This window comes from Antedon bifida, chromosome 3, assembly GCF_963402885.1.
Source record: "Antedon bifida chromosome 3, ecAntBifi1.1, whole genome shotgun sequence".
NCBI classification, from domain to species: domain Eukaryota; kingdom Metazoa; phylum Echinodermata; class Crinoidea; order Comatulida; family Antedonidae; genus Antedon; species Antedon bifida.
This window is the reverse complement of record NC_136228.1, coordinates 18,948,429-18,966,122: the sequence shown is the minus strand read 5'-3', so window position 1 is coordinate 18,966,122 and position 17,694 is coordinate 18,948,429. Positions and strand designations below refer to the sequence as shown.

The window sequence follows — 17,694 nt, the reverse complement described above, 5'->3', positions numbered from 1 at the left end:
TTTTTTATTATGTTGCATCCGTCAACCTTATAAATAGTTCTTGTTTTGTCAAAAATTACTTCACGTCAATAAGCACCAAGACCCATCAGTAAATAACCTACCAAATCAGTTTGATAATCTTCAAGTTTAATTTCTTCATTTCATCAACAAGATTATTGTTGTTGTAGAGGGCGCTGAATGGGATTTGTAGATTTAATTGTCTCGCGTAGGTACGCTGGTGACGGATGGGGATATTACGTTTTTGTAGGTCATAAAAAAAAAGTTTGGAGCGCCCCCAATAACATAGTTTTTCAAAACACAAGAACAAGAAGACAGCACACATCACACAAGCAGCGCAGCAGCTCGACTCTCATTCGATTCTAGTATACGGCTCCAGAGTTTGCAGGTAAATAACTTGGTACCTTGGTTATTAATGATAAACTGTAAGTTACACGAATACATTATAATCAATTGGTTATGTTATATTATCCATGTAGGCCTAGTGTATCACTATATGATAATTTAATTTAAAACGTTATCAAGCTTGTTCCCACCGGCCCAAAATATGCAATGTGCAGAAGTGAAGTAAGAGGGTAAGAGTACGGTATGTGTTTGTTGTTGTAGAGTAGGCCTATGCGGATGTGGTTATAGTATCCCTATTTTAAGTCTAAAAAGGGCCAATCTGGGAAAAAATTAGAAACAAGTGTTTCTCAACTGATTTGAGTTATATAGGTTCTATATATCCACCAAAAAAAAGTTCCAGCTCATCTGGCCTGGGGAAAGCCGCCATTTTGGATTTTTAAAATGGCCGCCATAAAATACATATTTTTGCTCATATATCAGCTTCCACATCATGTATGGATATGATTTTGGTGGCAAAGTATATGTTTTGAGGGTCAATGAATCCAAATACAGCATTTTGAAGTTTACTGAATGTCCGCCATCTTGTTTTTCAAAATGGCCGCCATAAAATACAGATTTGTACTCATCTCAACTTCTACATCGTGTATGAACGTGATTTTAGTGACAAAGTGTAGTTGTGAGTGTCAAGAAATCGAAAAACAGCATTTTCGTAATTCACTCAATGGCCGCCATTTTGTTTTTCAAAATAGCCACCATAAAAATACAGATTTTTGCTCTTATCTCAGCTTCCACATAATGTATGGAAGTGATTTTGGTGGCAATGTATATATTTTGAGGGTCAAGGATTTCAATTACAGCATTTTTTTGAAGTTCACTTAATGGCCACCATTTTGTTTTTCAAAATGGCCGCCATAAAATACAGGTTTTGCTAATTTTGTAGCTCATATACATAATGAAGACATGATTTTGATAACTAAGTCTATGTTTTGATTGTTACAGAATAAAAAATCAGCATTCTAAAATACAGAGTCGGAAAGTGATCAGATCTTCTTATTCCATTTAGGACCAAACTTCATAGTTGAAGGCTACTGCTCCACTGGCTTTAGATGTTGCTTTTTTTTGCATAGTTTGTTAAATACAGTAATAGTTTTAAAATTCCCAATCAAACTGGCACAACATATAATAATAACAACATTTATGTACAATCCCCTTTGTCTAGTCTCCAAGATCTATCGCTATCACAATCCTCATTATTACTATGTCAACGTCAAGATCCATACTGATTACGACCAAAGAGGTACACAAGAAGATACCAGAGAGTGTACTGTAACTATCATTCGCGAGAAGAAACTAATAAACAAGATATTCTAAAGAAGTTACATAGACATGTAAAGATATTTTCCAAATATAAAGAGAAGCATGGCCAACTTGCAGTTAAAAGTACAACTTATGGATAAAGCAAGTAACATATCTTATGAATACATGGTAATACACTGGGAGATCAACACTAGTCACCCTAAATGGTCTGCATTTATGTTTAAATCTAGCTGCTTATCTGCCATCCTAATAACCTTCGATCAACCAATGTGACGTAAAGTAATGCAAATAGTTAGAGAAAGAAAACTGCCATTTGTCGTCAAACTCGAAAGATTCTTAAGAGCTTTCTGGGAAAGTCAAAAAGATATCAAGAACATTTAAGCTGTGGCTGTATCATTAGATGGTATAACTTTTTAGGCATGATTGTGCAATTGGGAGCTCCAGGTTCAGATATAGGATCTACAGTATGCTTTCATATTTGCAGCAGTTGGTCATGGCCAAAATGCCAAAAGTGGAAGGCTATATCTGGAAATGCTGAAAGACAAATTTCAAGATACATAAGGTTTTCTCTATTGTGCTTATGTCTAAAAACTGATTCTTCACCATTATAACACGTTGCATGATATCCATTCTTTTGGAACATCTTGTATTGTATGTATATGGAAATTTGTCGTTCAGGCATATTGGCCATCATGGTCAATTGTCCTATACTGTGTCTATATCTGGAGACAAAATGGTACATCCTCATCTCGTGTTATTATTATATGATACATAGCTGCATCCTCTAAGAGCTTTAGAATATACAGCTCTCTTTAAAGTAGGTTATGCACAACTTCAAAACCTCAACCCACCAGTATGTCCAATATAACCAAGAAAGCTCCTGAAAAGATAAACTCCTCCGTGTCTGATTATTATGACTGGTAGATGAGCAGCTAGATACGTTTTCAGAATGGCTGTACCATTGTATAAACTGTTGACATGTTAATTGGATAAAAAAGAATGATCGGCATAAACTATCGTCGATTTGTCCAGTTATCGCATTATACCTACATGCATAAATCCAAACCAGTTATGGTGAAGTAGTGTTAGTCCCCAGTGTATTAGGTAACCATCCATTCAGTCACATAAGATATGTTGCTTTAAATTGCTTTACTTGCTTTATCTATAATGTATCTGATTGGAATATGCTTAACTAAAGTTGGCCATGCTTCTCTTTAGGATTTGGAAAATATCTTAAAATGTCGTCTAACAAACATTTTTAGAATATTTTATTTTTAGGTTCTTCACGCGAATGATATAGTTACAGTACATCGCTGATATCTTCTTGTGTACAGTATCTCCTGGGGTCATAATCATTGTGGTTCCCATATATTATCACCAACATATTGACTTATTCTCGTCATCACTTTCCAACTGTATTTCAAAAGCTGAATTTTGTTTTTATTCTGTAACCTTCAAAACATAGGCTTAGCAAAATCATAATCATAGTAGCTCATAAATTAGCAAAAACCTGTAGCTTATGGTGGCCATTTTGACAATCAAAATGGTGGCCATTGAGTGAACTTCAAAAAGCTGTATTTAGATTTCTTGACCCTCAAAACATAAACATTGCCACCAAAATCATTTCCAAGCATGATGTAGAAGAGGAGGTACGAGGACAAATCTGTAAATTTTATGGCAGCCATTTTGAAAAACAAAATGGCGGGCATTAGGTGAACTTTAAAATACTATATTTGAATTCCCTGACCTTCAAAACATACGTTTCTACCAAAATTACGTTCATATGATGTAGAAGCTGAGATATGAGGAAAAATCTGTAAATTTTATAGCAGCCATTTTGATTTTCAAATTGACCATTGGGTGAAATTCAAATTAATGCTGTATTTGGATTCCTTGACCGTCAAAACCTACATTTTGCCACCAAAAGCATGTCTATACATGATGTAGAAGCTGAGATAAGCACAAATCTGTATTTTAAGGCGGCCATTTTGAAAAACAAGATGGCGGTCATTGAGTGAACTTCAAAATGCTGTATTTAGATTCCTTGACCCTCAAAACATACATTTTGCCACCAAAATCATTTCCATGCATGATGTAGAAGAGGAGATATGAGCAAAAACCTGTATTTTATGGCAGCCATTTTGAAAATCCAAAATGGCGGCTTTCCCCAGGCCAGATGAGCTGGAACTTTTTTTTGGTGGATATGTAGACCCCATATGACACAAATCAGTTGAGAAACACTTGTTTCTAATTTTTTCCCAGAGAAAGTGTAAAATAGGGATACTATTACGCACTTTTTTTTACAGGTGAGGTAGGTAGGTCATAATAAATACTACAGTTCCACTTGGCCTAGGCCTACCATTACCATCATCACTAAGATTGGGGCTATGCAATATTAACTCTAGGCCTAGAGTCTAGGCTTACCTAAGTCTTAAAGAGTCTATTGCGAAAAAACTATTATTAATATTATTAATAGAATATTGTGTTATTTTAATAATTAATATTTTATATTAATTATTATTGTTCTTAGCATTTTCCAGTCAAAAAAAAAAAACTAACAAACATTTGTTACAAAGTCACGTAAGAGAAAAGAAAGAAAAATGTCTCCAAAGGTTTTTTACTGTCAATCACACAGTATTTATTTCTTATTCTAATTTCTAAGAAGTACTATTATAAATGTCATTCAATTTGTTACATTTTATTTCATTTTTTTAGAGGGAAAAGTTTAAAGTTGCATTATGATTACGAGATTTGTTATCCTGTTGGCCATCACGTTATTGGTAGTTAGTGAAGTCTCGTCAACAAACACGAATAATGATGGCGATATAACGTGGGCGTCATTGCCAGAAGGCCAGGAATACAGCGAAGAAAAGTTTGATGGGGACCGGTTTCCATTAGATACTACTTGGAATTCAATAGATGGTTTCTTGAAATTCATATCACCTGGTGACCCACCATATGGTATGTATTCTAGTATTATTTTCTATTACTTTTTTATTACCTGACATCAGTTTGAAATATAATCTCGATTATCTTTTATTGAAACATTGTAAAAAAAAAATTCTGTTACAACTTGCATAGTATTTATTGAATTAATCAGTTTATTACATTTTTAATTGATCAATGGTATTTTAAAATGCTTTCAAACTCTTTATATTTGACAATAATACACAAAATGCCAATATTTTTTAATTGTATAGTAGATTTATATAATTTTAAAATTTCTAACTAGAAAGCACTTGGTACAGTATAATTATGAATGTTTTGATATGTTTATAGTGGTTACCATAGAAATGAATGAATGTGTGATAACCATCATTTTCCAGTTAAACCCCCTGTATAAATACCTTGACAGCCTTTAATGTCATATCTGCCATTCTATGTATAACTATTACAATTACATTACAATTTGTTATAAACTTGTATTGTCTGAATTGTTACTAATACTAGTAGTACTGACTGCAACATTTAAATAAATTTTAATAGTGGACTGGTACTGTAAGTTTACAAATCTAGCCATTAATATTATTTACAAATTGTTACTGTATAAAATTCAAGTTCGATTTATACTAATTTGGACAGCTGCTATTTGAACTGCACTATTCTTCCTAAATCATGGTGATTTCATGCAATGTACAATTGTTGAATTGTTTTCTTTATTTAAATAGAAGGAAATTTCTATAGAATCTATTATTGATTTGCAAATTGATTTGTTTAAAAGGTATGGTTGTTTTGTACAACCATAATGACTCAGATGACACTCTATACAGGAGTAGGCTATAATAGAGGTATTAAAGATACTTTTATACAGGAATGATTTTATATAAAAAGTTCAAACACTAAAAACATGCCTGCCAGTGCCAGTTTTCTATACACTGGTGTTTAGAAAAAAATTGTCAAAAATTTGTGAATGTAAATTTTGGTCTAACTAAAGAGTTAAAATAAATGTTATTAATTGCTTACTAAGTGTTTTCCCTAAGCCAGTTTACCAACAGGATTTACTGGAACGAAGGACTTCCTACTGGTATTAAATAGGGTAAAATATACCTTACATTAATAAAGCTTACTAGTAGTGGTTGTAGTCTATGTCTACTGTAGACACAATTAAAAACATTACACATTCAAAAACATTAAGAAGCTGTGTCATGTTGATAAAGTACAATTTGACTTGAGTATTAGATTCTGTACCTTGTCCAGAATTGATTTCTAAATTATGAAAACTAAACACTGGTTTACTACGCCACATCATTTAGGAATATACATTAACTTATTGTCTTGCACTGTACACATTTTATACTGTACTTCTCATCACCAAATTATGAATATGATTACATGAAAAATGCACCCCACTAAAAGTAAACTATACAGTTTATACTGTATTTAGTGTTCGAAATTGAATAATTAGATCCAAAGTATTCAGCATTTCAATGTTGAAAAAAATACTTTTTGGTCTTGCTCTGTCAATTAAAAAAAAAGAACAGATGTGATGGGTACTGGTGCATGTTATTCTGTAAATAATAACACACACCTACCATTAAACTGATTATTATTATTAATATAATAGAATGACAAATTGTGATTCAATTTAAGTATGGGCGAGTTTATCCATGGAGGAATATAAATAGTGGCATGGTTCAATTGGTACCCAAGTACCAAGACCTACTACCACAAAGAGCTGATGATTAGCTGACATTTTGTTTGACTTGACTGGTTAAGTTCTAAAATTAGCTTCATTCTTCTCAAACATCTTTTGAAAAGAGTATAAACTATAAAAGTTTAAAACATAAAAAAGATAATGATGTCAATAAAAGTTAAACAGAAGAATTTAACATTTTAACCGTACATATTGTTTCATACAGTAGGCAGATTCTAGGGCCGGCCTGGGCCCACCCTAAATTTTGCAAATTGTAATTCAAAACATAGGATACTCATTTCAGTTTGGCACATAAAATTTGCCATTTTTAGGCCCCATTGGCCTGGATCTGCCACTGTGTTTAGTTAAAATGTTATTTTAATTATTATTGATGTTAGTTTCTATCTCTTCCCTGGTTTCTATAGTACAGTATATGAAGGTGTTTCAATGAGCAATATTAATTAACACATACAGTAGTAGAATATACAGAATGACAAAAGATGTCTTCTATCTATAGAAGGATTCATTCTTTCAAACAAAACTTGGCAGGAATTCAATGGTGACAAAATCAATAGATTAGACACACCTAACAGAACAGTATAATGATATTAAAATACAGTGCATTGTGTTGTTTCCAAGAACTTCATTGAATTTACTTTACCACTGTACACAGTATCCAGTCAAACTCTGTGTTTAAATTAATGCTTGTTTCACATCACAATACTTTGGTATTAATATTAATATTATCTTAATTGTAAACACTCAAAACTTATTTTCCTTTATTACTCAAACATTTCATTTCCACTTATTTTTTTTCAAGAACTCGTAAAACTTAAGTGGAAGAAAACTAAACATTTTGAATGTAAAGTATTTTCACTTGATTTGTTTTATTATCTACTCAAGTACAGTATTCTCTTGAGATGTTTATTACTATATATAATATAATCCTATTGTAAAATTGTTGAAGTTTTTTTTATATGGTGTTGAGAGTATCATCATAGTTTTCATGAACCAATATTGATTGTTTTACCCATAGTACTTCCAAGTTTGAAGATTGTGTTTTTATGGCCTAAATTCCATTAGAATTTTCATTGGAAAGTACTAGTGCACACATTTCTAAAATTGAAATCTAATAATTAATTTCATAATGTGTATTTATTGGTTCTATTTATTTATTTTTTTTTATTACATAGGCGATTTAATGTTTTTCATTTTTATTAACTGTTTTGTTATAATACTTTTTGTAAACTCATAAGAATTTCATTTTGAGTGTATACCAAATAAATGAAAATAATATTTTAAAAAATAAAGCACAGGAGAAAAACAATCGGCTGAAAACATAAAAGTATGGTCATCTTGGTAAAAATATGATCATCAATCAAATTATGAAAAATAATGAAAATACTCTCATTTAATTCTATCAATAATTTATATAGGACTGACAAATGCCAACAATATTTCGTTTTGTCAAATCAAGTAATAAGTAACATTAGGAGCCTACTGTACTATATAGTACAAATAATAACCTTTTAGAGAGAGAACATTATCATCCTTTTTTTTATCCATAATTGAACTACTTTTTTAGTTTTCATTAATTGGTAGATCAAGACTACCATGTACATTTGCTTGACTAAAAAATAAGTTTTCTAGCAAGCATACAACAATTGAAATTTTCAACTAGAAATATGGCAAAAAACAACTTAAATGTTAAGCATCACCCTGTCAATAATTTCAGGGAAGGATATTTATATTTTTTCCATTTAGAATTTTAAACAAAAAATCATCAATGCGCAGAGGTCCACTCTTGGGCCCTTTTTGTACCTATCCCAATCTTTTTAATTGTATACCCAGTCCTCTGAGTATAATTTACCTTATACACTGATAAATATGTGGTAATGACAAGCCAGTTGCTGGTAAATTCAATCCTTAATCATACTGTAGTCAATTATCTTGATCGGCTGCTCAGAACATTTTAGTTTGATTAAAGTGACTGATGCAGGGACTGATGATTACAATTATGTTGAATTGGAAACTTCTACTTTGACGTCCTTGCAGTTATTAGCACTTCATTATAATCCAGCCTTTATTGTCATGATGTTACACTATTGATTTTATAATATAACCATGACAACTAGACAACAGAAGGTTTCCAAAAACTGCATCTGGTGAAAATATAAAAATCAAAGTTTATGCATTGACGACAGAATTTTACTGTATATCTTGAAAGCAATCACAACAATTGTTATACTGTAAGTAATTGGGAATAGACTGTATTTTACCAGATTCTCCGTACTGTATAGATTTCTGCAGTATCAATATAGGAATATTCTGTAATACAGTATCATGTGTTTCATCGTTGGTCTAACCATGGTCTTGGTAAAACTATAATCACAGTTTCACACTGGATGAAAAGTCCGATCCAAACATGCATGTACACTCTGTCTTTCACCATTCACTTTAATTAGTTTTGTTTTTAATGTCATGGTTTAATTTAGTTTAAAAGTAAAATGGGAAGAGAATATCCAAGACCGAACAATGGTCATATTTTGCCATAGGTATTAAAAAGTTATAAATTCACCATTTTATCAGTGTGAACAAGGCTTTAGACAGCCACAAATAGTCCAGATCCCTATGTCAAAAAAAGTGCCTTCGTGTGCAGATCATGGGGAAAGTGTAAACATTGTGTTTTATGAATATTTGAATCATGGTGGTTATAAAAACCCATGTTGTCAAATTTCTAAAATTCATCTTTGACCTCTGACCTCAATTTGAATGTTTTGACCCATTGAAATTAAAATGGTCATATCTTTGCAACGCTTAGATTAAATGAAATAATTTTTAGTGTCAAATTATTTGGGAGATGCATATTAATATTCGTTCTAATGGAAAAGTTTGTCCAAAAATGGCTGGAAGTATGATTTTTGGCATTTTTGACCTTTGACCTACATATCATATAACTATCTATTGGAATATTTTTCTCAATTTTTTTCTGAGAAACTGACCTAGTATGTTGTAACGGTAGTCGTGTCGAGGGCCAAGACAATAACGATGGCACAAAATTATTCAATGTACAAAATATAATATTTATTCAATCAAAAGTAATATTATAAAACAAGGTGAAAATGTAATGATTCTGACTGATGTTATAGTCTCAAGAATCAATACCCGAACTAACTAACTTAACTACAAAACATATATTTATATTAAGGGGACAGGAAGGATGACTAATTAAATGGTACCACATCCTGATTGACTTCATATGAATCTCTTGAGCAATGAAATAGCTAAATTGCCTCAACACACTCCACTGGGACATGAATACCACTGATTTCGCACCGTGATTTTCTACAAAACACTTGATTTTCATGTTCCCACCTAAATATCTCGGCTATTATAAATCGGATTCTTTTGGTTAGTAGCTCAAAATAAACTGTAGACAATACTGAACATTATGATATATGTTTGAAATTGTAAAGTTAAAAAAAGTACGTGTCATTTTACGTTTTAAAACTCACCATCCATTGCCTGCTGACAGTGTGAGGTCAATTTTTTACCTATTTTCTAAAGTACCACAGTGTTTTATTTGCAATTTAAGATCACTTGTATGTCATCAATCATTTTGGTTAGTTTCTTAAAAGAAAGCTGAATATTCATAGATTCCTTACATACTTTTCTTATGAGCATTGGCTTAAAATAGACCGTGTCAAAATAGCAAATTCTATTTTGAAAAAATCTAAAAAATCCTCAAAATCGCGGCAAAATTCAAATAGGGTTTGCCTGTGTTATCAAGCCTTCACTTGACAGACCGTTGGATTGTAGCTAAGTTTGGGGTTAATTTTTCATTATATAATTTGTAAGTAGCATTTTAATTTTTATATCATTCTAATGTTTGATATATAAGGAACAATTATTAGGTGTTATTTAGTTCTATATGTCGTTTTTTATATTCACAATTGCAAAATTAAGATACCTATGTTTGAATGCCAGCGAGCTGGGATATACCATTTATCACTCGGGTAATGGTTATGTTTATCTTTCTGTGACCTGTTTAATTAATAGATGGTAATTATTACGAAGTTTGAAAATGTTCATACTATACTAGTTTATGTCATTTTAATTTCTTTGGTTAAAACATGTAATCAATAATTGTGGAAATTAGTTATAGTCATAATGGTTGACCCCCTCCTATATAATGGACGATGACAAGACTTGGGTTGCATGAACTTGGTATGAACCTATAAGTATATAAACAGCTCAATAGGTACATATTAAAAATCACTGTTTGGTTGCAAAATTTGCACCAAGAGATTCATATGTCCTTGGAAGACCCACCTCTGGAATGTAGTTTTCCAAGTTAAGTAGGCATCAGGGAGAATAAGGGGTGAATAGCCTGTGTGACTAATAGGGTTTGGTCCCACCATGTTACATTCCCCCGCTCGTCAACTCGAAGCCGTGTCTTCGAAACCAACGAGTCACTGAGCCAAAATGGATGGAGAAAAAAAAACTTAACTACGAACATCTTAAATCTAAACAAAACGGAAAAGTAACGCAAATCGTCACAAATCAATAAATCGGCAAACGTGGCAAAACATACAAAAGTAAAAGTAAAATTGGTCAAAATTCTCAAATTAAAGTCATAATAATAATATAAAGTTTTCACAATAATATATAGCTCAGCAATCATGTTCAGTTGAAAATAAAAGTCAGTTGGTCATAAATTCAGTAACTCCTGCATTTACTCCCAACGGATACATCAATCAGCTGTTGCCTAGAAACAAGTTGACCTGTTTCCCAAAATTCAGTTCATAACAAGAAAATAACATAACTGCAGTTGACTGCCCATTATAGCTTGAATAAAATGTTTAAATTTCTGGATTCAAGTTCATCATCAATCCGAGGAATATAGTGAAATAGGTTATCAATAAGTAATTCTCATGTAAGTGTTAAAAGTTTCTTGTGATCCATTGTAATTAACTTCATTCAGGGAACATAGTTGTGAAAAGCGTCTTGTATCTAGTGTGCAGGAAATTGAGGTCAGAGGTCAAAGATAAATTTTAGAAATTTGACAACATGGGTTTTTATAACTAGCATGATTCAAATATTCATAAAACACAATGTTTACACTTTCCCCATAATCTGCACACGAAAATACATAGGGATCTGGACTAAAAGTGCAATTGAGACTTGTGTGTCTATTCCATTTTTTTTTTGTAGAAATAATCAGTGATGCTATTGGAGGTGAATTTGAAACAACTGATTATGAACCTATAGACTATTACAATGAGGTAGGTAGGATAATAATGCATAGGTTAAACTGTAGTTACCATAGTTACGTATGCACAAGTGAGCCTGGCTCTTCCACTCAAAAGAGCAATCAATAAAGAGCAGTGACATGTGTTTTCATAGGTCAAATCACTGGTTGCATGCATCCAGACATTACATTATCTCAACATACTTTCATTACCCATTAATGACATACTGTACCATATTACAGCGTTTCATAGTATGTTTACCCAAATGTACTAAATACAAAAAGTTTGGTTTAAAACGGATATTGGAGCATAAATAATCTTAATTACCTTATATCCTCTGGTATAATCATACCCACCTAGAACACGAAATGGGGGGCGACTTTTGAGGATGGGACTTTACCCGGGGAAACCTTGGTTCAGGGAAAAAAAATGATTGGTAAGCATTTCTTGTAAAACTCATCTGAACTAGAGAGATGCTTACATCCAGACCAACAGTCAATACTGGGATAATACCCGGGAATATGCCTGTTTGTGAAGTCAGACATACAGTAGGGGTGGGCTTAGACCCGAAGTGGGATTATAATCGAGGATATAAGGTATTTATTTTCAAATACTATTTTCTTTAACAGTTCAAAGACAACATTCTTGGCTTTACGGTGTTGTTTGTCATTGGAATCATCTTCATCGTTGTGTTTCCGATCGTTGCACTTTGTTTTTGCTGTTGTCGATTTTGCAACAAATGCGGAGGTAGAATGGAACAGAAATCTTCCTCAACTTGCATGTGTTGTTATTTGATTATTGGTTTAATAGTTTCATGTGCTTTCATTTTGTAAGTTAAAATCCATTATTATTTTAATTCAATCTTAAAGTTAATCAAATTTTAAATTCAATTTCATTTTTAAATCGTCATTATAAATATATGATACAAAATATATATGAGATCTTTTAAATATCTGATATAGCTTTCATTTTGTAAGTTAAAATCCATTATTATTTATAATTAGATCCTACATCATTCAATCTTAATTTAAAATTTATCAAATTTTAAATTCAATCATAAACTCATTTGATTTTAAAATTATAAATATGATTAATACAAAAAATATATGAAATGTTTTCAATTCATTTTGTAAGTTAAAATCCATTATTATTTTAATTTGATCCTAAATCTTAAATTCAATCTTAAAGTTAATCAGATTTTAATTCAATTTCATTTTTAAATTCAATCATAAATTCATTTGATTTTAAAATTATAAATATGATTAAACAGAATATATATGAAATCTTTTAAATATCTGAGACATATAGAAAATAATGGTGTTTTTTCTAAACGTTTTAAAAACCATTTTAACGGTAAGATGAAAATATCTCGGAGTGTTTAAAGAATTCTTTTGTTTGACAATGAAAGATCTCTTTTTGTGTACTTTTAGGGGTGGTGTTGGTACTGCCTACTCTCTGAACAATTACACAGCTGATTCAGTTAAAACATTTGCAGATGATGTTAACAGCAACATTGATAACATTGTGAAATTTGTTGAGAACACAAACAATGTAAGTAAATAGTTAACATTGATTATTATATGGGTTGGCATTAATTTCTAAATGAATGATATCCTCATCAGCATAATAGCATTCGTTGTAATGGTGACTTAAGGCCTGTTTATACTAGGATAAGGAACTTGAATGATAAATAGATAACCATCATACATTTTTTCTACAGAAAACAAAAGAATTAGAAAGGTTTTCATTCTATAACCTAAAGGATAACCATTCATACTGTCTTTAAGGAAATAATATTTTTAAATTCCAATCAATTGACATTGTGATTAGTAAAAAAAAATCAATCTTTACGATGCGACAATTTTATTGTTTTTATTGATTATAATCGAAATAAATGGTTACAATAAATGAGTAAAAATTTTCTAATTTCCTTTCTGTTTTGTATATGTATAGTGTGAGACATCAGTAAATAGCACTCTATAAAAGTTTATTATTATTAATATTATTATTATTATATTTTTATTGTGTTTACCGCGTTATATCGTCTGTTCAAATATGATATAATATGAATCCTAAAGCTCTGTCTACACTATCAAACTTTATGACAAAAAAGTGTGATGTACCCAAATATGGTAGTGATATGCTTAAATATGGTAGTGATATGACATCATCATGTCCATATATGGGCACATCACATTTTTTTTCTCACATAACATTTGATAGTGTAGACAAGGCTTAAGACAACAATAGTGTGTATTTTGATTATTGATTATGAACTTAATATATACTGTAAATTGAGTAATGTTGGTGTATGTTACAATTACCTGTAAATTCTTTCAGATATTGATAAAAGGAAATTTGATGCTTTTCATATTTTAATATTCAATACAAAATCATAATGAATAGTTTGTTATTTTCATAGTTAAGGTGTGTTATGTTAAAATTTAAGTAGTTGAAATTGAATACTAAAATGATATGTTTAAGAGCCTGTGAATAATTTGTTTATATTAGGAGCTTTCATTTCTGGTTGGAGAACAATTAAACTATACATTGGATCAAGTAAAAATAGACCTCAATGGTGAGTTTTTCAAACTATTTTATTTTTCAATTTTGAGTCCTGTAAACAATCTAAATGTTGTTACTTTAGCCTATTTTTATTGATTTTTTTTCAAAAACAGTTGATAAGAATTTCTAAATGGTTTCAAAGATTGTATTTTGTTTCTATGCCGCACTTAAATTAGAAAATTTTCAAAAGCAGTACTTAACTCATTATTATTTTATAATGGTTTCTTTTTGCGTTTCTATGGTTACTTATTGCATACTGGCTATTTTTAGTCTGTGTAGTTTAGCTGTCTTTTGTGTTTTAGTAACTAAATTTCTCCATAGTAATAAAGTTTTAATAATATTTTTATAACTCATTTTCATAACTGTTTATGACGACTTCTAACTACAGTATTAATTTTAAAATTACTGAAAATATGACAATGCTGTGAGTATCAGTGGCTGGATCTCAATGGAGACACAGAGCAACACCAGCCCTTCGTCAGTGCAAGTAAGAGTACTTGGACAGAATTGAGAATGTAAAGCATACAAGCGCTGACTATAAAACAAAGGAGGCACAGGCTGGTGAATAGAGAATGGATGGAGAGAGTAAGAGTAGGATATAATGAGGATAGCTTGGAATGGATAATTTAGGAATGGAGTAAACTAAAATTAAAAATTTTTTCTATTCATTAATAATTTTACATTGTAAGATGGATAATGGTTAATTTAAATAAAGAACATATAAATTAAAATACAACATGATCGTGTATGTACATAACGATGACTACTTACTATTTTTATGATCATTATTATTGAATTGTTTACTCAAGCCCATTGTCGCAAAACATAATGCATTCTGCCTTGTTGAACTGCTGAACACAGTGAAAGAGTTTGAAATGGTAATTCACTACTGTACACAATAGGGACTTTATGAAACAAGACGGTTAGATGAGGATGACGAATATCCTGCGTTTGCTAGAGCATAAAATCACAAACAGTCGACAAACCGTTTTATTAGTTACGCACCCTTTTGCGGCAAGACGGCGGCCAGCGCCCTTCTCAATTGCTTGGCTCTGGTGATACAGCATAGGCCTAGCCTTCCTAGCTAGGAGCCTTGGAATCAAATGCTGTGCAAAATGTATTGATTTTAAGAAAGTTATATGTACATTATTTCTAGTCATTCTAGAAAATGTGACATACAGTAGCTGTTCACAGCAAAATACCTATCAATTTTTTACATTTAAACAAATTATTTATACCCTTGGCCTATTTAAACTATCATTGGCTTGCTTGAATAAAATGAATTGTAAAATGTATGAGAGGTCATTAACTACAACAGGAACTAAAAATATGTTGATTTCAGTTGCTAAGCAACATAAAGCCTTTTGTGAACAGGATCAGGCCAATTGATTATAAACAATTGTTTCACACACTGTGTGGCTTCCTGCTTGTGGCTTGTGATAATAGATAGTTGTTAGATATTTACCAGTGTATGACATTAACCAGTTAATATACATTTTGTATAGTCACTCGGTGAAATTGAAATATCATTTATTTTGATCAACAATATTCTGTGGCATTCACAAAATGCTGTATGGTCCAGAAACAAACAGAAAATGTTGAAAAAATAAGAAAACCTAACAAAAAAATATTTACAAGTTAGAATGTAACCTGAATGAATTTAAATATTTTAATTAAAGTATTGTGATAATCAATAAAATGAATTTAAAAACTAAACTATTAAATGAACTTTGGTACGTTATTATAATAAAAGTAAATGCATTAAAATATATATATATTCAAGTAATAAAAAAGTACCTATTTTATGCACTTTAACATTAAAAAAATAAAAATAGACAAAGACTCAATTAAGTATTCAAATAGTAAAGTTCCCATACTTTATTATAAAGAAAAGTAAAAACAGTTATTCAAATATAAAGTTTTGGTGCTTAATAATAAAATGAAAGAGGTTATTTTATGCCCTATTACATTTTTGAAAAAAACCATTCAAGGGCTTACATAATGATATATGCATTAAAATAGAAGATGGACATTTTATTTGAGCTCCACCTGTTCATATTTGTGGGCGGAAAATATGATTGGCTGATTACAAGGATCGAATAGTTGTTGTTACATTCAGAAAACAAGAAAATCAATATGAATTAGTTGGTAGAATGCAGAATGACATTCTGAATTTACAATAATTGCATCTTACATTAATTACACAACAGGAAGTCATTTACTACACTCACTACATTGAGAAGAAAAATACTTTAATATCTATTTATAGGCTAAAAGAAATGCTTGAAAATGATAACATTTTGCTTTTTATTTAGTGTTTTATGCCAGAATAATCCCCTTTTTATTTATTAAAAATTGTATATTATTGAAAGAAGCAAGGTTAGTGTATGTAATGGATAATGAATTCATTTAATTGTTACTTTTATACGATTGATAACTGTCTCAAAGCATAGTCGACTGAATGTTGCACATTCAACAATTTTTATTTTTCCTTTTTGTGAGGGGCTTCCACCTAACAGCTCTTATTTGTCTGTTGACAACGAAATATATAAACAATCATTGTTTTGTTATTAAAAGGCCAATTTACACAGACGAGCGGTAACGGTAAACGAAAAACCGCATAGCTTGTTCCACATACATTCTGTATATATCCTCAGCGGAAAAAACCACCCGTCTGCTTGGTACTTGTAAATGGTCATAAATAATATAGATTCTATATTTTTATTATCATTACCGCTCATCTATGTAAATTGGCCTTTACTTTTCAATATATGGTACTTCTTTTCGGACAAATTTCTAAATCAACTGGACATACTTGAAACGATTTAATGATTTTGTGTTGTAGATATTGGTAACTTGGTCGGTGTTCCTGTACGTGATGAATTGGATAATGAAGTAGGTCCTGCTATTACATCCGTCAAAGATCTTGCTACAAGTAAGTATCATTGTTTTATTATATTGTCGAGAAATTTTGCATCACAAATCATTAAATCAGTTTTTCCCAAATGTGAACAATACACTGAATATTCAGCACGTTTGAGAAAACAAGGGATTTGAACCTACAACCTCCAGTTTACTATGTAGAATATTTTTACTTCTCATCTTATTTGTAAATTACAGGCTAATATGTTTCAATTTTAATACACAGTTTTTGGTTTTGGTTGGTTTACTAACTATATAGTAAATCAATAATATTGAATTTTATTTAATTAAAATCAGAGGAAATCATCAATTCTTCATTGCAGTTTTCTCTCCAGTGATGATCCTATGTATATTTTCATATACTTTAAGATTACCTCATTCTTTTTTAATTTAAAAATGAATACCTAATTAATTATCAATACCTGTATATTTGTATGGTGTTTATACTCCGTACATATTTATTGGGTGGCCGATTGGTTAGAACACTTTACTGTCGTACAGAGAGATCCGGGTTCAGTTCCCGACAACTCCCAGTCCACTGTAGATTCCAGCTGTAAATAAGTACCTGGTTAAAAATACTATTAAGGAGGATCAGGCGGCGTTGAAGAGAACTGGCCACCCTACCACATAATGCTGAGGCTTAGTACAGTGAGCTTCTAACAG

At 31.0% G+C, this 17,694-nt stretch overlaps 1 protein-coding gene across 9 annotated transcripts in view; it reads left to right on the top strand.

The window, feature by feature from the left end:
* Positions 1 to 280: 280 nt before the first annotated feature.
* The window catches only part of LOC144837863 (prominin-1-A-like), a 40,329-nt gene continuing 22,915 nt past the window's right edge, over positions 281 to 17,694 (top strand). For 8 of the 9 annotated variants that reach the window (XR_013611560.1, XR_013611559.1, XR_013611556.1 and 5 more), the window contains exons 1-7: positions 281 to 385; positions 4,375 to 4,620; positions 11,507 to 11,577; positions 12,174 to 12,373; positions 12,975 to 13,095; positions 14,056 to 14,122; positions 16,955 to 17,044. Coding sequence is in view for 4 of the 9 variants with exons in the window: in XM_078693162.1 (XP_078549288.1) it covers positions 4,398 to 4,620; positions 11,507 to 11,577; positions 12,174 to 12,373; positions 12,975 to 13,095; positions 14,056 to 14,122; positions 16,955 to 17,044 (772 nt within the window). In the remaining 5 variants the exon portion in view is untranslated. Of the gene's footprint in view, positions 423 to 4,374; positions 4,621 to 11,506; positions 11,578 to 12,173; positions 12,374 to 12,974; positions 13,096 to 14,055; positions 14,123 to 16,954; positions 17,045 to 17,694 lie in introns of all 9 variants that reach the window. The other variant, XR_013611557.1, reaches the window with a different exon arrangement.